Here is a 25,341-nt window from a genome sequence, read left to right as displayed (position 1 = left end):
GGCTTATTCAGCTAAGAGGCTGAAAGTTTGAATGTTGCTTCCTAGATTTGAAAGCTCCACTGTCCTTACAGAGGCATTTCAGCAGAACTGGAAGTTGATTGTGTGTTTCATGACACATCCACATGCACAGGAGTTCACTGTACCAGAGTAACTGTGTCACACTAAGACCAGTGTAGTAAAAATTTTAAAGAGGATTAGTTTACTTAGTTGGCATATATGAGATAATGAATACAGAGCATGTTTTCCAAATAAGAACTGGATAATCTCTGATTCCACTGGTTTATCCTGGTAATGAAGGGCAGATAGTGAATACCTTAGACAATTAATATGCAAATGTAAAGTCTTATTTCTACCAACACTGCGGCAACTTTGAGCCTTAGCTCCACTGACCTAATTGCTATAGAGTACTGTTCAACCTGTGCTCTAGTTCAGTGGCTTCCTGTTAGACAGCTGCCATCCAACCACAATATTGCCTTCCAGAAAGGCAGCTCTTTATAGTCACGTAGAATGGCCCAATTTCCAGATTTCCATGGAGGTGAATGCAGATAAGTTACTCAAGCTGTATGCAGAAGATCACACTGGAGAGGTACTCAACCCACAGATTTTTATGCGACCATCTTTATGCCAGCAGGAAAGTAATGGGTGTGTTTTTGGAGAATTTTAGGTAAGTTCAGAGCTCGTTGCCTGACCAGAAGCCTGTGTTAATGATGCTTGCATTGCTGAAGGCCTCAGCAGTGTTGTGGCTGGCTCAGTTGCACAGCTGTAGCCATGACCATGTTCTAGGCTTGCTGCCCTCTCCCAGCTGGCCTGTTCTGCAGCAGCAGTGAATAGTCACAAAAGTCAGCTTCAGAGTTCAGAGCAGACACATGGGCTTGGGCACCACATTCCCTCTGAAGTTACAGGGAATCAAGCAAGGAATCAGGCTCCTCCTGGGGAATATTTACAGCATGAAACTTGACATCCTGCTGTTCTCCCCTAGGGATACAGCTACATGTATATTGTATAAAGGACACAAGCCCATGGTGTCCTTTGCAAGTATTTGGCATTGTCTATAGAAGCAGAGGTAGAAGGACACAGATTCACTATTCATGATGCTCAGGTACCCTGGGATATTTAAAGGGGCGCTTTTTCATTTGCACTGTGTCTAGGCAACTAAATCCTACATCTGGGGTCTAAAGAATGATGTCCAAAATAAGGCTGTGCCTGGGAGTCCCCAGTGCTTCCAGAGGCAAGAAGATAATAAAGTGCTAAGGAACATCAGTTCAGTGAGACCATGAGTTCATGACAAGTAGTCATTCATGTCTTATGAGTGAGACATCTGCTCTGTTTATTAAATAGTGAATTCCCATGGGCTTTGAAATCCCCTTTGACATAGGCAGGCACATCACTGGTTCACACTTGCTGAGCTTTAATTCTCATCACAAGTACAAGCCCATTCCTTGTACAGTCTGGAAAACTCTTTCTGTAGCCCTGACAGAACTGCAATAGTATCCATGGTCTTTTATATTTATCCCATGAAAATATAAATAAGTTGCATCTACATCAATAATGCTTGTAAAATGAAATTATAAGTATTTGTGAAAAACCAGGTAACAAGCAATACCTTTTCCCTTCTCTTATACCAATAAAATAATAAAAGTCAGTGTTCCAGTCTTTGATAAGTGGCAAATGGAAAAATCAATGAACAACCCCATATGTAATTGTTTTAGAATAATCAGTGGAAAAGGGCTTAAAAACTTTTTATAATGAAATTAAGGTAACTGAAATATTTTTATATTTGGTAAAAAACTGATTACCTCTCTTTTCAAATGAGAACTGCCCCCTTTTATTTTTTTAATCTGCAGGGCTGCTGCCTAAGAGATGAATGCTTTGAGTTTTCCTTCACAAACCTCTGCAATATTGGGTGCTGTGGAGATCAGATCCCAGCTATGGGCCATCTCCAGCCTGCCCACCAGTTGTGACAGCCCTTATTTGGGTTGTGGGGTCATGCAGTTTATGTGATTTGACTCCACCACCATCATGCCTGCCTTTATCAAGGCTGTGCAGCTCACCCCTGTTTGTACATAAAGCATTAGGTGGTGTGGCTATCACTTACTTCCTGCACAGCTGCTCCTTGTGTCTTCAAGGGAATGGAGCCAATAGGAACAACGTTGAACGTGGACCGTGCCAACAGGATGCAAGTCGCCCACTTCCATGGACATCTTCTTTTTTGCTTTTGTTTCCAGAGAATTGATGTACAGTCCATGTTACCATTGAGGAATGTTGGTTTGCCACTGGCCACGGGCACAGATGAGCTGACCAGCCGACCCCATGGGCTCTGAGTGCTGACACCAGCCATGCAGAACTGAATCTTGTGATCTCCCAAAACATGTCCACCTCCCTGTGAACCTGGAGTGATGGCAGCCTTCTGTTGGTGGACATTCCCAATTGGATCAGCAATAGAGTCCCTGAAAGTATAATGAGGGAGAAGCCTTTGCTACTTAGGACTAAATAGGAATGAGCTCTTATTACTGACTTAGTCAGTACTTGACTAAGCTTGAATCAATACTTCAGAGGGATGACTTTATACAGATGGTTAAAAAAAATACACAAAATGGAAAACTCAAGAAAATTTTTGCCTTCTGTCACCACAGTTCCTGTAATACATTTTATATGCAGTCAGAAATACAGACTTTTAAAACCTGAACTGGAAGCTTGATTTGGGGCACTAGGAAAATATCTGGAAAATGCTAACAATTCTGCTCAGTGTGTGGTGGATTCATCACCTTCTCTTCCATGGGATCATGTGAAGGATATCAGGTATCCCATGACTTCCCCAAGCAAGTATGATGTGTTTGAATGCAGACTATCACTGCTGATACTCTCCTGCTTGCTATCAGGAAGGGGCTGAATGGGCCACAAAAAGTAGCCTGAGCTGCATTCCTCATTCCCCATAGCACCTGCTTGGTCAGACTATGCTACAAGAGACCCAGGGTGGGTAGTAAAATCATGTAAGTAGCAATGGGAAGTAAAGGGAGAATTTGAAGGGAGAGAAAATGCAGGTTGTTTGTTTATTTGTTCATGTAGCCAGGGACATCAAACAAATATAGCAACTCACCCAGAGATTTGTGGATTTGGGACATCTCCCAGAGTTAGATTTCAGCACCAGTACAGGAAAAAGTCAGATTGTCTGAACCAAAAAGCTTGAATGGGTTCCTATTTCTTTGGTTATTAACTGGCATCTGAGAGCTGCTAAATCAGTAAATTGTTAGCATTTCTGGATCTGAACTCAACAAGCTTGACTTGCTCATCCAGTTACTGTTGCACCTGCTTTGACATCAAGTTTATCAAGGAGGAGGATTTGAACCAGGAACTCCTATAAACAATTTTTCTTTGAAATCAGATTAGCAAGTCAGAAATGCCAAGTGATAAGAGAAGACTTTCCTTCACAAGACTTCCTTTAGCAACCCTGAGTCAATGGCACTGGGAGGACATTAGCCTTCACATCCCCCCGACACAGGGTAGAAAAATTGATTCATTGTCATCATAAAAGTTATAATTTTAACTTTGCTTCAGGAAGCTATGGACTATAATTAGAAATGTATTAAAACCACACATACCTTCCCTATTTTAAAAAGAAAGGAAAAGGTATTATGCACCTGGAGGAAAAGTTTGCCCAAAATACGGAATAAAAAAAAGGGCAAATAAAAAAAAGGGGGGGAGAAAATCAACCTGCAGTGTCTTTTCTTGCTAGTTTTCACATTAAGATCCTTTGTAGGCCAAAAGTGAGCCTTCCAAGTGAATAGATGGAAAGCTACTTCTTGGGGTGAAGAGATAGAGGTGGAGAGATGTTTCTTTTTTGGAAGCTGACTGGTCACTTGAAAGATCATTTTAGCAAATTCATCCTGGCATAATATTCCTGACTAGTTCTTCCAGTAAAAACCTAGTATGGATTGGAGTAAATCAAGAAGGCCCTTGCTCTTAGGTGTGCACAGCTGCACGTTGGCATCACACCTACAAAATACACTCTTTGGAGAGTCAGATACACTAAAGCCTGTGGTTCCTCATCAAGCAGGCACGCAAGATGTACTGAGGGAGGTGTACTTGGTGAACTTGTAGGAAGGCAGTTTCTCTTCTAAAAATAACAAACAGTTTCCCTTTCTTTTCTTCTGTTAAACCATAATGATATGGTCTATCTCAGACTCAACAGCTCTTTTGGGAATAGAGCTCTAGAATGAAAAGTCAGATTGAAAGCAGGACGATACTATAAGCAATTTAGGAATCTGCAAGTATCCAAACTACTACCAGCAGAAAAGTAATCTATTAAACCTAAGAGTTTTTATACTTAGGTCTCTTCTTAAGGCCATTACCCAAAAGATTTATGTTACTAATATCTTCAGAACATTGCTGTTAATAGTAATATTATTAAAATATTACTGCATCACATCATATCTACATCTACAAAACTGGATGGGTTATTCTCCAAAAAGCAGTTTTCAGATAGGTATTCACATGCTGGTTCACTGATCTAACAAAACCTCTCACACCTAGCCTGTAGCTCCTAGCTAAAATAGAATCCATGGAGGTGAAAAACTCAGTGTGAAATGCACTCACTGGGTGTCTTAAATCCAGCAGTGAATTTCGTGGTTCTTCTCTATTGAGAGTGGAGATAAGCACCCCGAGGGCATCATTCAGCCCACCTAGAATCTGAGTGGAACGGGTAGCATAGCTCCACCTGAGGTTACACCATTCTGTAGCAAACACCATTAAAAAGCAGCATTCAGAAGTAGCTTCTGACAGCTGACCCAAAAAGATCAGTGTCATTCCTTTGCCTTGATCAATTTTGATTCAAAAGAAGAAAACACATTATTCTGCAGGGGAAATGGAGCTCTGTACATCCAGGGTTTTCATGTACAGGCTCTAGTTAGGGCTGTGATCTGTCATCACTGTGGTGGGTCATTACCCACAGGTATGAAGTTGCTTCTGTCAATATTTGCTCAAGTCTGCAAATAAATGGATTACCTGAATGTATATGTCTCTGCAAAGATTTGCATGTTAGATTTGTTGTTATCAGATCGCAGAGGGTGTAACACAAATTTGACCACAATCATTTCAAAGAGCTAAGCTTCTTTCTCACCCAGGCATTTTACCACAGGTTTCAGAGTAATATCATCAGCAGGACAGAGACAAGATCAAAATACATAAAATAAATGCAGAGCAAGCCATAATTCGGCTTCTCTTACTTTTTTTAGGTTTAGTACGGAACCACAATTAAATTAGTATGATACCACAATTAAAAGATTTCTCATCTGAAACAGTTTTAAAGATAAAAATGGCTTTGTAAGCTGATGTGAATGCACTTTCAAAAAAGACAACTCCAAAGGAAATGAAAATCAAAAACCCCAGGAGAAATTATTTCTTTTTTTCCATTCTCATTTTCATAAATGTCTAAAAGGTCAGGGAGGAGAATGTACTGAAAATTGATTTGACACCCCTTACATATCTTTGCTACATATCTGGTGGAAAAGGGGTTTTTCACTCACTGTATGAATTTTCTTGCAGCAGTGGTTCCTACTTTAAAGTGGATAAAAGGGAAAGTGCCACAGAGGTGAACAAAAGAGTGAAGATTTTTCTATCATACTTGAAAAATTACCTATAGCACCTACCTTATTAAGCTGTCATGGAAGCCAAGACTGTGTTGAATCATTACATCAGGATGTTCCAGTCACTGGGAGAGTTCAGGTTCCTTTGAGGTTCATGGTTTGGGGCTCAGCTCGGACAGAGAATTGTGAGGTTTCCTGATGAAAGGAATTAAGTATTTTTATTCATAGGCTAGTGCAGGAATAGTATCTTCCACTGATAGGGAGGGAAACTCTTGTTGGACTTGGCTGAGAATATTAATTATTTTGAACCTCTAAAGTGGACTTTAAGAGATGCTGTCAAACTAAAAGCTTCCTTGAGCAACATGGGTTCATATTCAAAAGTAAAGCCAAGGAATTTGGCTCTTACAAGGCACATGAAATGAGCAGCAGGTTGAGAATTTGAGTTCCAAGTGTGCGATAAAGTCCATTTTTATTGTTACATGGTACAACAGTCAGAGCTACCAGCAGTGAGCATTCACAGCACTGGCATGTACTTGCACTAAATTATAATAGCATTCAATATTTAAAAACCCAATCAAACCTCAAACAGCTATGCACTTCAAAATAACCAGGTCAAAGGATTGGAAGAATGAGGGATTTTGAAAGTCATAACTGTAACTATCATCTTTACTCCTGAACATTATTTTATATATTTGCTTTTAGTATTTCTTCACTTCCTGTTTGCATGAAAATTATGTCTTTCACAAACCACCTTCATTAGGCTTGTCCCCAAAGCAATTTATTTCAAATCAAACTATATTACTGCTCTTTTTACCCCTCTTTCTTCCTCAGTGTGCATTTTCCTAAAAAAAAAAAAAATTCTATTTTATTTTAAACCTGGCAATTTTCTGCTTGATATTTTCTCAGCTAATGCCAGACAATTTTTTTCTCCTCCTTCTTATAAGTCCCCTATTTTAAGAGTTTCTTGTTTGATTTCTTCTGATATACATATACCTATCTCAAGCCCTTTATTGTAATATTTATGGGTTTCATATATGTGGATTCTGCTTTTTTAATATTGTTTCTATATAATAGAAACAATATTAAAATTGTAATATTTTTATTGGCCAGTTAGAAAATATGAGCTCACATATTAATGTGTCAGAGGGAAGAGTAATGAGTTTGCTTTTATTTTATTAGATGTTAAAAAATGGTTTACCAGTTTCTGAGAATTAGTTGGCACGTTTTTTCTCTATACCTCATCCCATTATAATTATCTGTGAGGTGTCCATGCTGCTCTGTTTTCGTATCTCTTCTGGTTTTGGCTGCAATTCTAACATACAAATGGCCAAACAACCAATTAATCCCCCAAAATCAGTTGAAACAACATCTGTGAGGCAGCAAAATTTCTATCTTTTTAGAGATATTTTAGCACATTAACAAAACCAATTACTCAGTGAAGGGCCTAAATGCTTCAAGATTTTTTTTCTGTTTTCTTCCTTCTCATTCCTAGTGATGCAGCTTTCCCTCTTCATTGGGTGCACACATAAAATCCAAGGTTTGCCCAGATGGGGAGTTGTTACGGGTGAACTCCACAACCTCCAGGACAGCAGGAACCTGTCCCTGGATGCTGTATCAGGTAATGGGCTGACATGTTTCTTCTGCTCCTCTGCACAGCAAACACAGAAGTACAACATAGTCCTGGATCCTTGGGGAGGTAAAACTGCTTTATCCAATAGCTTTGGGCGTTGGACTTGAATTTTAGGAGGAGCTGCTGGCTATGAGACCCTAACTCTGGGAAGTGCAACTATGAAATCAGAGGTACTTTGGACATAGTTAAACCGGAGAGTGTTGTATCTGTTAATGTCTAGCACCTTTTTGTTCCTGGCAGCATTACTTGGGGATTGCTGCAGATTCCAAAGGAGTAAACCATCTCAACTTCTTCCCACAGAGCTATGTTCGATCTATCACCCATCTGAATAGACACAGGACTAATAGCAAAATAAAGACCCAAGCTGACATGGAAAAGGGATCCTTCTTTTATCCTAGAACCAATACAATATTTCAGAAAGCCACTGAGAAGAACAAGGATCCCATACACTTAAAGGTGACCTCGGACTGTATCTCTGTATACAGGGGGAGATGAGCTATTTCTTTATGAGCCACTCTCATAATTAGTCTTTACCATCAAAAGATATTATCAGAGCTGGCTGGTCACTGCTGAACATCTCCTTTCCCACCCCATAAAACCAGCTAGTTTCCAGCCTTTCTCACTGCTACCATGTTCTTCTCTTTATTCTTGCTCCCTCCAAACGAGTCACTTCTTCCTTCCTGGTGATCTCTGTGGCACTGCTCTAAACAACATAGTGGAAAAAATGTAAAAGGGTCATTGTCAAGACCATTCTCTGCTCTGAACACTGCTTTCTGCTGCCATGACTGGTGAAGTAGCGATATATAGTGTCTGTCACTGTAAGCAGTGACTGAAAGCCTCTGCCATCAGCATCACCACACAGTGGATGCATCTTGAAGGAGGTTCTCATGGACCTCCTCATGCCCTAAAGAGCTCTTTTCACAAATGGTACATCTTGGGTAGCTCGGGCCTGTTGTAACAAAGATAAAAGAAGGAGAAACATTAGCTGTGGGTGACTGACTGAATACCAATAACTAGAGTGTACAGAGGTTTAAAATGCAGCTCATTTCCCTCCTTGACCTAGTCCCAGCCTTAACTGTAACATCTTGAAGGTAAATGTTAGAGGGGGCAGACATTTTTCCTGCAGGCTATTTCCATCTTGCACACAGTTTCATGAAGTTCTTTTATGATCGCTTTGTGCAATGCTGTGAGCCCAGCAGAACGGGCTGTGGCAGGGTGTTTTGGCATTTCAGTCTTGCACTTGGTCCTTCCAGTCCATGGAATGCCTCCAAGAGAACAGGTGAGTAGTGGCTGGGCAGATCGGCTGATTTCACACACGTATCTACTTTCCTTGACCTGGATGAATATCTGCAGTAATTCTTTGCTAATATTTACTCAAAGAGTTGCACTGTGTGTATGTTGTACTATATCCTGCTTCCACGCTTTCTGCTTTTTTCCTATGCATTATTGCCTGTGCCTGTTTTGCTGTCTGTCGATTTGTTCTTTTGTTGCAGTCCACTCTGGAAATATTTTGCCCCATAATTACACACCTAGTGCAGCAGAAATTTGGTCTGAGGTGAAGATATTTGCACTTATAAATACATATAAGGACAGCAGTTCAGCCTCCCTTTATACGTTCATGACTTCATACCACCTTCCACAGTCACCTGCTCAAGACTGGCTTCAGGTCATCCAACACCTTCGTTTTTCTTAGGTCATTGCTCCTGTACTGGCCCATCTTCCCTAAATTCCCAACATTTCATGTTTACTAACATAAGGTCTGAGCCATGTATTGTAAAATAACAGATTTTACCTGCTGCAAATGTGGAACAAGCAAAGCCCAGTTTGTAATCAGAGGTAAGAGAAAAGAATGTGATCCAGATCCAAACTTTTTCAGGCTTTTGACAGATGTAAGTTATGGTTTTGGTGTTAATGTTCAGGTGTACAACTGAGTGGCCTCAGGGGAGGGCAGAGAATCCCAGTTACCGTCTGTTTTCCAGGGAACACTAGTGGCTGTGTGTTCCTCTCTTACAGGTCATCATGAAGTCAACTCATTAAATCAAGAGAGCTACATGGAAGTAAGTACAAGAGGGCTGACTCACAGTACCCAAGTATTTACCTCTACTAATTTTTGGTAACACAATAGAAATTTTCCAGTTAGGTGTATCCAAACAATGGCTTCCTATGAGACATTTGATGCAAATATTTATTTCAATTTAAGTCAAATTTTCAAGGGTTTAGGGAAAATTTGTACCAGATCAGTGATTGAGGACTGTCAAGGGTGTTCAAATAACAGATGCTTTTTCTCTTCAGCTTAAATTAAATTATCATGGACAGATAACAAAGAATAAGTACCCAGCTATAATTCTTGCTTTAACTTAAGTATTTGGAGAGTTTAAATGTGAGACTGAAGTGTAGCACCAGCTCTGTCCTGAAACCTCATTTAAAGGACCAATGTGATCCCATCTGGGGACAAAATTTACAAGAAATATGGATCTTTAATAGCTAGATGTTCACATGCACTGATTCTGGAACAAAGGATTCCTATCCCACCTAAAGCATTATATCTAGTTTAAAAATTGTCTATACACTGATATAATGAGCATTCCTCTCTACAGAACAGGCTGAATGCAAACCTAATGCTATGTGTTAATTTATCAAAGTCAGTGGGTTTACGCTCATTTATTAAAATTTGAGCTGGCTAATAATTACGCCACCAGGTCTAAGCGTAACATTGTAATATTCTAGATTCTTAAGTAGTAAAAAGAGGTTCCAGTGTATCTGACCTATAAAATCTTGATATTCAATTAAACTTTTTCCACTGAAGGTCTCCTTTGCAGATAATCACAAAACTTACTGTGCTGTTCTCAAAGGTCACTATCCTACATAATCCCAAAATAGCATCACAGTGTGAAAACCATCACTTTCAATCATTTCTCCAATGTAACAATCATGTTGAGAATGCAACACAATTTTTTTCCTACAACAGGGTAGGTGTTACTTTCTAAACTTAGCAAAGCAACTTCCCAGATGGCACCTTGAACAAATAGGGAAAACCAAACAAGTAGGTTGGATTTGATGATCTCAGAGGTCTTTTCCAATCTAATTGATTCTGTGATTCTGTGAAATAAAAGTAGACAAAATTCTGCAACTCCCCAAAATGGCAGATAAAAACAAGTGATCTAGAAGCTGTTTGTTGCAACAAATAGTTGTCAGGATAAGCACCTCTAACCACAACCATCAGTCATTAAGTTCATGCAAATGCAGAATCCAACTTTAACTTGTATTTGCATGTATTAATTTATATAATAATAATTAATTATGATTAATAATGTGAAGGATCAAAATCTTCCTCCCTTATTTTCTGACTCTACTAAGTCAAAAAACGGCCCTTTCCCCCTCTGTGCACCAAAGGACCCTTTCATCCAAACTGCCTCAGAATCCTCACTCCATTCTCACAATAGCTTTCCTCCTTGAATCCCTACTTTGCTGCTTGCCAGCATAGAAAAGGAGCTAAAGGGATACTCTCCCTTTCCTCAGCTGCAGAGTCTTGTTGACACCCCTGTACCCTGCTATGAGAAATAGTGAGGAGTCATCAGCCAAATCGCTGCCTAACAACTGGGAAATGGGACTTGGAACCAAGCCTTGATTTGGACAGCATCTTAGTATTTTCAGAATATAAAGTATTACATTTCTGAGATGTGAAAATGTGTGATTTTGTCAACAGGATGTTGCACTTGTAGGTATCCATGGTCTCAAACAGCCAAGCAAACAATCACAAGCCACAGGATAATTGCACAGAAGTTTGTGCAATAATTAATTACAGGGACTACAGGGTCAATATATTTCATTAATTCAGTTGAAGGTTCTACTGCATAAAAAGACATAGTATACTTCAGAATCTGAGTTTTGACCTGACTGGAGTGTTTTTGTTCAAAATAGAGTTAAATTTCCTGGCTGAAATGTGTTATCTTTGAGAATATAATTATGGACAGAACCTGTGACATGTGCATTGGCAACATGAATTTCTGAGGGCTCTGCTTATTTCCTGCTGTTGCTGCACCAAAGCTCTCAATAAGAACATGCCCTTTCAGGTGTGTTGCTCCCTGTTTAGTCAGCCAAGAGCAAAGCTCTTGAGATTCAGGATTGTTTCCAAGGACCTGTGACAGATACAGTAATATTTGTCTCTTCCATTATGGAAAAGGTGCTGTTTGACACCTGCAGAAGCCCTGTGTAAACTGGCATGCTCCTCATACGTGCAGGCTGGTGCTCAGCTCAGTATATTTAAACTCCTTAGTACACAGCAACACCCACCAAGAATAAATTACTCTTCTATCCCCATTAGATGAACCAGGAGATCTCTCCAGGTGAAAGTGCAATTTTGTTTTTTGCAGTCATTGCAGAAGCATATGGATTTAACCTTGTAGGTCTTCATGGGAAACATTTTGGCTGAACAAGAATTCCAAATCTGGGACCTGTGTGGTTATAGGTAGAAAGTTTTGAATTAATCTCAGATAAAATAAAGTGAGAGTTCTCTACTTTGTTCTTACTTAATATGAGAAATTTTCTTTCAGACACCTATCTGCAGAGCACAGCTTAGTATTAAGCATGCACTTCTGGGTGGAAACCAACTACAAAATTGTATTCTTTGCTGTAGTTCTTGTTCTCTTAGATAATGGTTGAACAAGCTAGTCTTTGTTTTCGATGATGCTTGACTTGAAGTTGTTCATTTAGTGTTTTGGCATTAAACAGAACAATGTTTTTGCAATCTCTGTGATTGTGTACTTGCTCAATATTTTGTTTAAAAATACTGTCATGATAAATTCTGCTCTTCACTCTAATAGAAAATACTGACATATTCAAACAGGCCAGATTTTGCACTAATACCTAAGATAATGGGAAATTGCTAAGATAAGAATTTTATACCTTAATAGTTTATTAAATTAATATCGCAAGTAATTATATATTATACTAATATCACCAATAATTCTAGTTCTTTGTATGAACATATAAATATGCATAGGTTGTGGACATAAAGCCATTCAATGTTTCATTCACGATTTTGGTAACACCGCTTCTTGACAATATCAACCTTGAATGGGCAACACGGATTCAGAAATTGCAGAGGGAAATAGATGCCAGAAGCCAGCCAAGAAAGTGCATGCAGTTTGCTATAATATCCAGTTAGCAGGTCTGTAAAAGAGCGTCCTTTTACTTCCTGTTTCGCATGAGGTAGGCTTACAAGTCTTATGCTTACAGAGCATTGCTGCACATCCTTATGCATGTCATGTCAGCTGCCAGGAATTTTTACTGCAGTTTCATCCTGATTCGAGAGATTTTCAAAACAGACTTCAGTTTGTAACTACCAGTGGTTTTTATGATTACATTTCCTGCTAGACAGACTTTAGGTGTTGAGGATGAAAAAACCAATTGCCAATAATTGGGATAGCTGCAAAACTCTCTAAATACATAGAGAGGTAAGTCTTTAAATACACTGTAGAGGATAACCCTTCTCTTTAGGCTCAGTGATCATGCAGATAATGGTTATGGCACATGAAGGAAGCAGTCTGTCCGTAACACTTCCTGCTCAGCCCAGCCCCTCTCAATTCCATTTCCAGCTCTTTTAGCTCACCTTAGACAGAGTTGCAAATTCTTCAATTAAAGAAACAGTGAGCTGTAAGTAAATCTGGTTTGGGATTGTGGCCAGAATTTAAGATGCAGCATTACCATTGTACAGCATACTACCTACAATTACCATTCCTTCCGTTTTCCCTCCTTAATCTCAACATGCCCATGAGAGGGGGACAAGAAGATTCTCTGCATACCCACCAGGACACAGTGTGGTGGCACTTCCATTGTGAGTAATTTTATTTTTTGCAGTTACTGGAATGAAGAGAAGTAGCAATGCAAGGGAGATCTGTCTGGAGCTGTTTCTCCAATATGCTGTGTCACACCATTTCTTCCCTGCTTTGAACAAGCACATGTCAAGAAGGCTGCCAACAAAAGCATTGTTTCTGACTTTCAGTGTTTCAACAAATACTGTTTTGACACTATGAAATGTGGCTTTGAGTTTTAAATACCTTGTTTTCAGGGAATGGCAAGGGCAGGAGTGATTGAACTTGTGCACAGACTGTGGGCACTTAAAATTCTCATGAATGCCATGGCCCTGGCCTCCACCCTTTCTTAGCACCTAACCTGACATTGTTATTAAATACTGAGCTTTGTTATACACTGCCCTAGACAGTGGCTAGGCTTATTGTGTATTTAAGATTTTAATAGGATTTGCCCTGGCTAATCTTACATGTTGTAACTGTACAATGTAAAACTCATTGCTCTTTATACAGAGGAAGTGTCCTTAGACCCATTTATTTACTTATTCATGTATAGTTCTGGCTCTGACCTGCTTTTTCAGGCATTTCTATCCTATCCCTTTATTTACCATTGTGGGAACCAGCACAAGCCATCATCCCTTCAATTTGCCTGATTTTTAAATTTCTGAGCTAGGACCAAAGACATACCCATTTTTACATCCAACATATACATACCAAAAAAAAAAAGGGGGGGGAGAACTAAACTAAACCACAAGCCTGCTTATCTCAGTTTAGAGGTTAAAACAATGCAAATTCTAAACCCAAGGAATTGTCCCCAGGACCACTGAATTTAGTGGACTGCACAACACAACGATAATCATTACCTCATAAGAGTTGAGAGAAAAGCCTTTGCCTTGAGAACAGCACAGTAAGTTTTGTGATTATCTGCAAAGGAGACCTTCAGTAGAAAAAGTTAAATTGAATATCAAGATTTTATAGGTCAGATACACTGGAACCTCTTTTTACTACTTAAGAATCTAGAATATTATAATGTTACATGAGAGAAAATGTACAAAATTTTATTATGAACTCTTAGTGATACTTATAAATTCAGCTTGGAACTGCTAGAAGGGAAAGTGATTTCGCATTATTGATGACAACATTGCATGTTGTATTTCCTCGGCCACCCTAATCAGTGTCAATGTAATGGATTCATGTGACCCACAACAAGCTGGTTCAAAGGAGGGTCTAGCTTGATGGAGCTTCAAGCCGTACTGTGTGCAAAGCACTCAGTATTAAGTGTTCTACAAATTATAAAAGAAAAAATCATTTAAACCTTTCAATCTGCAGCAGTAACAGCAAAGTTGAAGTACAACACAGAGCCTAGAGAACAGGTTGAAGTGACTCTTGTATAGCTCCAATGTGGCTACATGCAACCCAAACCATTCCTAACACAGTGAAAGGCTTCTCTCGCTTTTTTCACATGCAGTCAATATCTTCTCTTGATCTGATCCACCTTCACTTGTGTGGGATAAAACTGAACTGATTGCCTGGGGACTGAAACTCCGTATGAAAAACAAGCCTGTCAAACAGATTTTAACCAAATTTTGTCATAAATCTTTCAGCAAACTGAGTTAGTGTTCAGCTGGGAAATGCTTCAGCTGCTGATGTATGCAGGGTAGGCTTTTCCCCCTTGATTCTTGCCTGAGAAAAGGAAGACTCTCATTTAGCAATGTTGAGTATATAACAAGGAAAACAGCTTTTCAACAGATGCAGGCAATTCTCTGTCATCGGGAATCTCTGAGCCAAGAAGGGATGTTTGCCTAAATGATTTGCCCTAAATGTAAATTGGTAAGTTACATGAAAAAAGTACAGGATAAAATATGTATGAGAGCAGAGTCTGGGATATAGAGGAGTCTGATTCAATGGAAGTGATTACCTGATAGTTTCAAGTCTTTGAGTCAAGAAATGTACTGTTTGGAATACCACTGACAAAGCATGGGACTTGCAGGTTTCCTTCTGTGCAGCCCAGCTGAGTTATGCTGAACCGCTTTGAAATTCGCCAGCGTAAGAGACTTGGGTTTCCTGGAGCCTTGAATTCAATCCAAAACCTGCAAGAAAATAAAGCGCTCCCCACCTGTTTGCAAGAATGATTCAGAGAGAACAAATGAGCATACAAAGGAGTTCCAAAACTGCAGGATCCACACCATAAAAGCAAACTTACTTTTCCTGTTTCTCTTCTTGTTGGACAGAAACACAAAATGGAGATGAACAGCCTTCTGGACCATGTTTGTTTCAGAAGGCTTAAGAGCCCACTACATGCTATGAAACATATGTCAAACTTTAGACTGTAGAGAGTAATTTCTTTGTTTATTCTTGTGAAGACAGGAAAAAGTCTCCTCATTTCATGGCAATATTTTCTCTATCAGAAATGTTATTGCATTGATAAGGCTAATAATGGAAAACAGCCCTTTGTGTCAATATTAATCTGAGATAAATGTCAATAAGAAACCCTGCTTCACCTTCAATTTCCAAAGGAGTCAGCTTTTTACAGAAATAATTTTTGCATCCATTTCCATGATCATATAATTAGTTCAATAATGGACAATATTTCTTCAAATCTCTTCAGCGTCCACTGCATAGACAGTGTAAACTTCTCAGTTCAGATCTGCATTTGATGTGTTCATTACTGCCTATTTTAATTGATCCAGTGCAGTTTTCTATCTATAATATCCAAAATTCTTCCCAGAAACTTTAACAACATTCCTAAACTATTAAGAGAAATATAAAAAGAGACAACTGTGCTTTATTGTGTTGTATAAAAGTAATCATAGCTCTTCTACTCCAAATTTGTATAAAGGCATCAGCCCATAAGCATGTATTAGAACTAACCACACTCAGAATGTCACATCTAGTGTGACTATTGACATTCACTTCTTACTTTCCTAATCAGCAGATTACAAAAATCAGTTTCAGATCTGAAATCTACATGTGATTCTCTCTGTTCAATTTATTATTAATAGTTCAGACTCTACCTTCATTTCATCAGAAATAGTTAGCACTCAAAAGAAGTGAAGAGTTAGAACATGTACAGTCAAAATTAGACATCATCTGCAACAATTGCTACTAGCGTACAACATCAATCTCCTACTGAAGACTGACAGTGAAACTGCCATGGGTAGTATTTGCTTGATGATGGCAACAGAAAAGAGCAGAATAATCTTTTCATCCCTAACTCTGCAAGTCATTTCAGGTCATGGCAAGAAAGTTCAGTCCATACAATTCTTATTTTCAAAGCATGAACACACAACACCAGTTTTCAGCCATTTGCAGCAACTGACCAAAGCAGATAAGGATTTTCATAGTTTTCAGATCAATAAAGCCGAAAACTGACTATAAAAAGGTCAACAGACAATTCATCCACTGACGTGTTGAATGTTCAATTCAGTACAAGTCTAGCTGCTCAAGTTTGACAGCATTCTTGTTTTATATCATACTTCAGCACTGCAAAATGATAAGGAGTCTGACAGCTCAGCTTAGCAAACCCTGCAACACCAATTAGTCACCACCATGATGCATATTTAGAGAATATATCTGAAACCCACGGTCTGTGATAACTTACAACACAGAGCCCATGAGAATTTCTCATGAGTAGTGCTCCTGTCCCTGCTCAGACTCACCGAGGAAGGGTTACTTACGTGAGCAGGGAGTGCAGGCTATCAGAAGTCACAACGTGCCATCTTTGTGCGTGTGCAGGATTGCACAACCCCGAGGCTCTGATTGGATCCTGCTGCTCTCCACTGGACTGTGTGCACATCAGGCACCTGCTGCAGGCAGCTGAACCCGGATTCGAGGTTCGATGAGAGCACGCTCCGAGCGTGATGGTTGCCCACAGTCCTCTCTCACTGCCTGGAGAATTTGGCCACGGCAGAGTGAAAATGGCACACAGATGTCACCATGTCGAAGTGGATTCAAATTCTCCCTTATTTTGAATCGTTTTGATGCTGCACAAATTTAATCAAACTGGAATTTTCACACTTGATGATTTTTTTCTTCTAGATTCTGTGTTGGATACTTCAACATCTCAGCTGCAGAATTGTAGGACCTTCACAGTTCTACTTGAACATGGCATACTAAACATGCGACTACCAAAATAAAGTTCAGTATTTTGAAAATTAATCCTAGGGGTGTTAGACCGCTTGCCCCCGAAATTACTATGCCTTATTTAGCAACATGTAAAACAAAGATAATGTATCCCAAATACTTAAAAACGTATTTTCAAAAGCAATACACTATTGATGAACTTCTCAGGGACTCCAGTGATGGGCACCACAGAAAAGTAAGTGAGGAAATTGCTGACTGTATTCAGTGAGGACTGAATAACACACAGTAACAAAGTGTTAGTACACATAGGTAGAAATAACTGAACACAAAAAACATTATCTAAGCTCTGTCCATAAAAAGCAAGAACCCTCTAAGAAACATAACATTTCATTCATGTAATTTAAAACTATTTCATGAAACTGCACTGATGGTCTTAACATCAATACCTCCTAGTGTTTTGACATTGCAAAATTAATAATACTTTATAAAAATAAAGTAAGCTCTCCTTAAAATTTACTAAAATAAAAATAAAACCATAGATAAAAACCTATGAATACAATAAACCCTCATATTAATAACTACATAAGTGAGCATCAGGTTTGTCTCTAAAGTGATTATGATTCTTATCCTGCTACTGCAATAAGGTCTTATAGAAAGGACAGCAGTCTTTAATCTTAGCCAAATTTTCAAATGAAATTAATTTATGGCAAATTTTTACCTCCCTGCATTTTGCTCAACATTTTCCATTAGTTTTATGGAAAAGTCTTTATGCTGTACCATTATCCAAGTTCATGAACTGCAATGCTGAATATAGAAAAGGACTTTTTAAAGTAACTTTTAAAAGTTACTTCACAGTAGAGATTGAACACACATACACAGATATTCCCATGCAATATGCTCTCCCTTCAAGAAGGATGACATAACAGAATCTTAAATTATTAATGAGAATGGCAATATTTGAACTGAAATACTAAAGAGGTCTCTGCTAACTTTTATACCACTTCTTTGAATTTAGTTAATTTCTCTGAGTCTTGAATAATACATGCACCAAAGGATTTTATTTCTTTTTCCATGTTTGTCCTTGCTTGTATGCATTTAATTATATCTTCCATCCTTTTTTTTTTTGGATTAAGATTGTCTGCTTCTGATTTAAGATAAGGCAATATACTTGAGGGTCTTATAATAGAACTTCTGACAAAACTTGCTAGTGGTAATAGTATATATACATATCTATCTCCACTTATATGCAGTCTGTAGTTTATATTATTACAAACAAACAAACAAACAAACAAACGAATTGTCATTCAGCAGAATTGTGTCCACCAGAGTATATTAACATAGATTTTTTTGAGCTTGTGCATATTCAACAGGTTCCTTTGAGAGTTTATAGGCACTGCTCAGCATAGCCCTTCATTTCACCCACTTTTTGACTAGTTGTACCCTTTATTTCTCTGAGTCTGCAAACACCAATTGCTTCTAAAGACTGATTTTTTGTTTGGGTCATGAAGGCACTGCATAACAGATACCAGCTTTCAGTTGGCTTTAAACATTGCTGCAATGGCTCTATGGCATTGCATAGGTCTAGGTAGAGCTCTGATCCCAAACACAATGCTGCAGTGTCAATGCCTCAGAGAAAAGTAAATTCTCTTAGGTGCAACTTCATACTGATGCAGTGACACTATTTCCTACTATGAATTTACCTTGGCGGCTGCTAGCAGAGGGATCTCTGCAACACGCACCACTGCACAATGTAAATATGCCCTCCAGTATGTGTGTGTACATCAAATTTTTAGTTTATAATACCAATTCCAAATATTGGCATGCATGGTTGTGGTGTCTGTATTTACAAACTGTAAAGAGGCTTAAGTGTTTATCCCCTTTACACACAGATATCCCGGACGTGTTCAGACAACATGGGAACCCTACTCTGGGCCCCATGTTCATACCTCTCATGGTACAGGGTGCACACTGTTTCTCCTTTACTAACTCTGCACAGGATCTTTACTAGCTTTCTATAAGGAGAATGTCTTAATACAGTACTCCAAGTTGCTCTCTGATGGATCTGCTTCCCAGAGGAAAATGGTTGAATAATATGAGAGATATTATACTCAGTATCTTTTACTTCCTAATCATATCAGTATTAACCAGCCTCTTATGTTGCAGCTAGTCAGTCTCTAGTGCCTGATTTTAAATGTTATGCTTTGCTTGGGTTCTTCTAAATGACACTTCAAGCTTTGAAATGAACAGATTAGTAACAGATCTTAATATCAAGTTACCTATTACTTGTTTTGAAGTCAAACATAGAGATTGCAATGGAGTTTAAAGCATTATGTGTTGCTCCTCTACAACGCACACACTAAGACAGAAGGAGAACTACTCATGTTAAGGAAATGGCTTAAAATCTCAGTTATAATGTGATTTGATTTTCAATTAATGAGTTCTATCTAAGCACTTGGAAGTAAAGGAATGGATCAATGGCTCTGTTTGACTAGAAAAGAACATAAAAGGAATCGTATCCCTGTTTTACTCTTTAACTATAGCTTTACTTTAGATAGACTATATTGTGTCATACTATGAAATACTTACTGCAGCTGATTGAAATGTAGTTCATCTTCACATAAGTAAGAGAACACCTATAATGTTAATGAACAACTTTTAAGCTGAAATTGATCAGTTACCTCACTTTTCCATAGAAGCTTTAAGATAAAAATAATGCATTTGAATTTTCACAGGTCAAAATTCAGGGACAATGAGAATGGTACTTCAGCTGAATTCCATGCCGTGTTCCAGCATCTCTCTGGAGCTTAAACATGGCTTCAGAAGTGACCAAATGACCAGCCAGAGAAAAGTCAATCAGGCAGTGCCTTGTTAACTTGCATTTTAGCCCTCACACAGAGGAAGTGCTGTAATTCCTGTCAATTACACGTTTTCTTCCTTCTCTTGAAATGATTACTCCCTACTCCAGTACGGCACCAGCTGGACTAGGCAACATTTTGCATGTCCTTATAAGTTCATCATCCTGTCTTTTTTAACTATAAATGGAGACACTGATTTCAGTCATTATTGCACCCAAAAGTTAACCAAGTTTGCTATCACATTTTATTTGCATTCTACAGCGGGTATCTATGAAGATAAGATATTATGTTCTCATTTTATTTTATGAAGAAGGAGATGCAGAAATCATGCGTAAGATGTGTAAATAGCATCACAACCATGTAGCATTTGATCATGTAAGGTCAAAAAGAATGGATCTGAAAATGCTAACAACACTTTTACTGAAATATTTCACTCAATTTAATATCATGGACACAGAGAGTAGGAATATGATCCTGTGAAAAAGGAAGAGAAACTAAAGAAAGAAATTACAGGGTTTTCAGATCAAATGCAATAGCAAAATCTTCTATCTTTTCTGCTTAAAAACAAAAAAAGTAGGTACATCCACAAATTCTTCTAACATATTATTATTTCCATTTATGCAGTCAATTGTATGGATTTGATCATAAGGAGGTACAGAAATTGGACATGTTACTCCCAACTAATTTTTTAATATACTCTCCCATGTCACCTGTGTATGTCTATTGAGTGAATGAAGGTAAAATACAATTTTAAAAGGAATTATGTCTTTGAAAAATTAATAATTCTACTAAATCAATTTATCATAAATATTTGAGATTATTTTTGCAAGTCTCATACATTTTAACACATTTTATAATAAATTTCTGAGAAGGAATAGCACAAGACAAGAAATTTAATATGGCAGAGGTCATATGTCATAATCAATGAATTAACCACCTAGTAGTGTCAGGATAATTGATTCATGAGATATATGAGATTTGAAAATTTCAGTCAAAAATACAGATGTAGGAAATCACTTCTGATGGTGCCTTAAAGCTCAATTAAAGGGGTTAAACTGAACTGTAAACCAGTTTCAGCCTAATTATGATGACCAGACTGGGACGTCTCAGAGATAACAGCGCTTCCCTGAACATGCAGGAAATGTACATGAAACCACAGCATAGCAACTGTTGATATTAATTGATTTTAGTGGTAAGTAATAAAATTATTCATAAAGTATATATTTCTTCTCACTAACATAATCTCTTAATAAGCTTATATGTGTTACCCACGAGTTTACCATACTATTTTATCATTACTTTAAGTACATACCATTACATCCATGAATTTTGTTATTTTTTCTGGATCTTCATCCTGGAACTTTGATACTAACCATTAGAAACAATGATACTTCCTTAAATTTTCACTGCATGTATTTCTGTATGTACAAGTATCTTGTAGGCTTCTTTTCCTTGTTAAATAGTGCTAAGTAAATTCTACAGACTTACACATCAATGAAGTTGCCAAAGGTATAACTCATGACTGAAACTGAACAATTCTTTTCCTCAAAACTTCCAATTCAATTTTGTTATGTCACCTTTTTTTAAATAGTTGTACTCTTAAAATATTCAGGACAAGCAGCATATTTCTTGCTTTTGTTTGCTGCTTAGGGAAAAATTGTGCCTTTTATTTCCCTCTTAGTGTTAAAGTTACTTCTTCAAATCTAACAGAAAGTAGATTGTTATTAGATATTAGGAAGAAACTCCTTTCTGTGAGGAGTGGGAACAGGTTGCCCAGAGAAGTTGTAGATGCTCCATTCCCTGAAAGTGTCCAAGACCAGGTTTGATGGAGCTCTCAGCAAGCTGGTCTAGTGGAAGGTGTCCCTGTCCATGGCAGGGGGTTGGAAGCGGGTGATCTTTAAGGTCCCTTCCAACACAAACCATGCTACAATTCTATGATTCCATGATAATTTTTCAAAAAACGTAATAGAAAATAATATTTGAGAGAATTTCAAATGGACATTTAGTCTATTCTCTTGCCCCAGTGCACTATCAACAGCACTTAGACCATTCTCATGTAGGTGTTTTACTAAGCTAGTGATGGAAATTGGACAGCATTCCTAGGCAACCTAAATGAGTATTTCACTACCTTTTCAATGCCCATCTAACATTCCTCCATAGCAGCTAAACTTCATTCCATTTTGAATGTTGTTATGACTCCAAAGAATATGGGGACTACACCAGTACCTTCTTCCTTGCAGGAACTGTTTGAACCCATGTGGGATTATGGGATCTACTCTCCTAGTGAAAGACTGTGTTTCTCTACACCCCAAGGAAAAACACTAGAAAAGGTTAATTTCCTGAACTGCTATAGCTGTAAATAACTATTTTAACATACTCAAAAAGCATTTTTCACTCCCTCATTGCTCCTAACATAATGAATATTCCAGAAAATATTCTTGCATATCTGTCCTTTAATATTTCTAGGGCTAGAAATTACATGGATTTTTTTAATCATAGGTAGAATCCACCTAATTTTTAATGGTGAAATCATGTTAGAAGGAAAACAGCTGAAATAACCCTATAATTGCCCATATAAGAAGAGGAGACCCTCAAGGAAAAGGCCATATTACTGACTTGCCAGCACAAAAGGGTTCTCATTGTGTACACCTGTGTTGTGCTTGGCCAGTGGGATAACTGCTGATTTTAAATAGCATTTGATGTCCCTTCATTCTCACAAACAAAGTAGCTACATAGGCAGGTGCAAACTCGTTTAAAAAATTTGTATCAGGTGGAACTTTGGAGTTTTTTGAGAAGCTAATTATCATCACTTGCCCTAAAAAAAAAAAAAAAAAAAAAAAAAAAAAAAAAAAAAAAAAAAAGCAATTCACTCTAACTTCCTGCTCAAAAGTCTCTTAAATTGTGTTTATCCCACAAGAAACAAAAATTTGGGAAGACTAAGCCTAAGCAAAAATTCTTCTTGCTCACTTCATGACATTTCATCAAAAATGTGGAAAGAAGACTCCTCCTAGAGTGTAAATAGCTGAGGGAAAGTCAGAGCATCCTCTATTTACCTCTTCACCTGCAAAGGAAAACGAAAACGTCTGAAGCCCCACCTTTTAAGAGCCTTGTGAAACAATCTGGGAACTGAGCCAACTTCTACTCTCTCACTATATAAGAGTTGGGAACAGACAGGTATTTCCTCAGAGGCAGGTTGTTCGGTGGTTCCTACCGGACCTCCAGAAGATGGGTAAAGGTGGTGGGACACGAATGCCACTATGGATATCAATACTAGCCCTGGTCTTCATACAGATCAAAGGTAGGAAGATTCACTTGCTTGGCATTTTTACTGTTTTAAAGAATTTATAGCTTGCTTTGGAGTTTGAAGCTTTTTTTCCCCTGGCTTTGTGAAGTTAATGAACCTCTTACCTTCATGCAAGATTTTATTTTCTGCTTAAAATACTTTCTTTCCTAAGAAGAGAAAATTAACTCTTTTGAAACTGTCATCCTGTTTTTCCCCAGCTGAAATCTGGAACAGCTCCACTGCATTGAGTGGAACTTTCTCTGAACTTATAAGTCTACAAAAATGCCTCAAGATTTGCATTTAGCTTTTAATATCCACTTTAAGGTGGTATAGCATTTCTAAATGTACAAACCAGAAGGTGCAAAGGTACCTCTAGAAAGGAATAAATCAGTGGAGGAGTATGTCTGCATGAATTATTAAAGACTATTTATCAGGTGATGATAAAGTATTGAAGAAAGGGAGTGTTTTGCTTTACAATCATCAGGCAATAGGTTTTAAAAATTTATTTACTCTTGCTTATGAGGTTGCATAAAAGCTTAGCACATAAGGTTGGCTTGCAATGGGCTGAAAACAAATGGAACTGCTATAAATATTCTATTCACTTAATAGTCACAGATGGATGGAGACCCCTTTAATTTTTTTTTCTTTCTCCACCTGATAATTTCCCTTTAAGTTTAATGTAACAACAATGTTAGTTTTAAATGCATTTTGATTTCTCGTGCAGATCCTATAGTATGATTTCATAATTTTCCTGCTCCTAGGTAGTTCCACAGTAGCTTATGTTAAGAAGTGGTAGTGTCAAAGAATAGCCTATGACAGGACTAGCTGTAGCCTTAGCAAAACATGCAATGGCAGCAGGGATCTGCGCAGTGCATGTGGCATGAGACAGAGCAGAGTCACACAGTTCATGGAGAGAGAAGCAGAAAACTCTCTGAGGCTGGGCACTGAAGGAGCCCAGAAGCCCTGAAAGATTCCTACCCTCAAAAGGGACACACGTCCTCTAACCCCAGCTCTCTCCCCAGGAGAGCACTTGCAGAGTTCCCACAGCTCTGCTTTCAGCCTTAGCCCCTTTAGTGGTCCTACCCACAGCCTGCCCTGGTGAGGTGCAGCAGGGGTGAGCCTCCCCTTGCACTTTGGCCAGAATAGTCTTCACCTCAGCCTGCCCTCTGACGAACTCTCACTAAACAGTGAGAGCACTGAAAGCCCATCTGGATAATGCATACATTCTAATTCTGATGTTGCACTGGAATGGAATGAAAAATGGTTTCTTTGCTTTGGGCCAAAATCAACAGGCACAAATCTATTGGAAAGACCTATTTCCTTCTGTATGGTGTGGCTTTTGCATTTATTTTCCTTCTGTGGCTTATTACAATGAATGCTTGAAACTAGAAAATACAGAGTAACTTTGGCTTTGACAAAGATCAGTCCTCTAACTCTAAAGTGAATTCTTCATATACAAAAGGGACTTATTTGAAAGCCATCTAGCTAGAAAAATAGGTTTTACTAATGCTTAAAGTACAGAGTGATCATAAAACCTAAAAAATTTAGGTCTTTTATCTGAAAAGCTTGTAAGGGAATCCAGGGGTATACTGTGACAGAACAAGGACCTGCTCAAATCACCACAGGCATGTTTTTGATGGCTTCCCTGCAGTAATTTATTACCCAAAAAGTTAAAAAAGGCAAAGGCTGAAGGAGTGGTGTTTGGCCATCGTTGCATGTAGCATAGGTCCTGATGCATTTCTGGCCTCTTGTACATAAATGTATCTTTGATTTTTGATATATGGAGTGCTGCACATTTAAACAGATATAATTGAGACATTATGAGGGGATTCAAGAAAATTAGACATTCACATTTCCTTTACTACTCTTCTTGATCCAGTTCAAGCCCAGGGCAGTGAACAACAAACAAAATCAGAGTATGTTTCTCCATCTCTCCTGCAGCGACAAAAATGTAGGCTGATCCCTTTGTAAGGTTTTTTCTGAATAAAGGTGATAAACTGTAAGATTACAAGAATATTTTGATTCCTAGCTACACACATACCACACACAATGAAAGAGAAGCCCTCTGTAAAATATATCCAGTTTTCAGACATTCTCT

General features: G+C 38.3%; 1 protein-coding gene across 1 annotated transcript in view; it reads left to right on the top strand.

Annotated features, from left to right (window-relative positions):
- The first annotated feature begins 23,157 nt into the window (after positions 1-23,157).
- LOC131559324 (mucin-5AC-like) overlaps positions 23,158-25,341 on the top strand; it is a 46,009-nt gene continuing 43,825 nt past the window's right edge. Inside the window, exon 1 of the mRNA XM_058807653.1 lies at positions 23,158-23,258. Within this exon, the coding sequence (XP_058663636.1) occupies positions 23,186-23,258 (73 nt within the window). The 5' untranslated portion in view covers positions 23,158-23,185. The remainder of the gene's footprint in view (positions 23,259-25,341) is intronic.

Source organism: Ammospiza caudacuta, chromosome 6 (genome assembly GCF_027887145.1).
Source record: "Ammospiza caudacuta isolate bAmmCau1 chromosome 6, bAmmCau1.pri, whole genome shotgun sequence".
Classification (NCBI taxonomy): Eukaryota; Metazoa; Chordata; class Aves; order Passeriformes; family Passerellidae; genus Ammospiza; species Ammospiza caudacuta.
The sequence above is the reverse complement of the archived record's forward strand: the minus strand, read 5'-3'. Positions and strand labels throughout refer to the sequence as shown.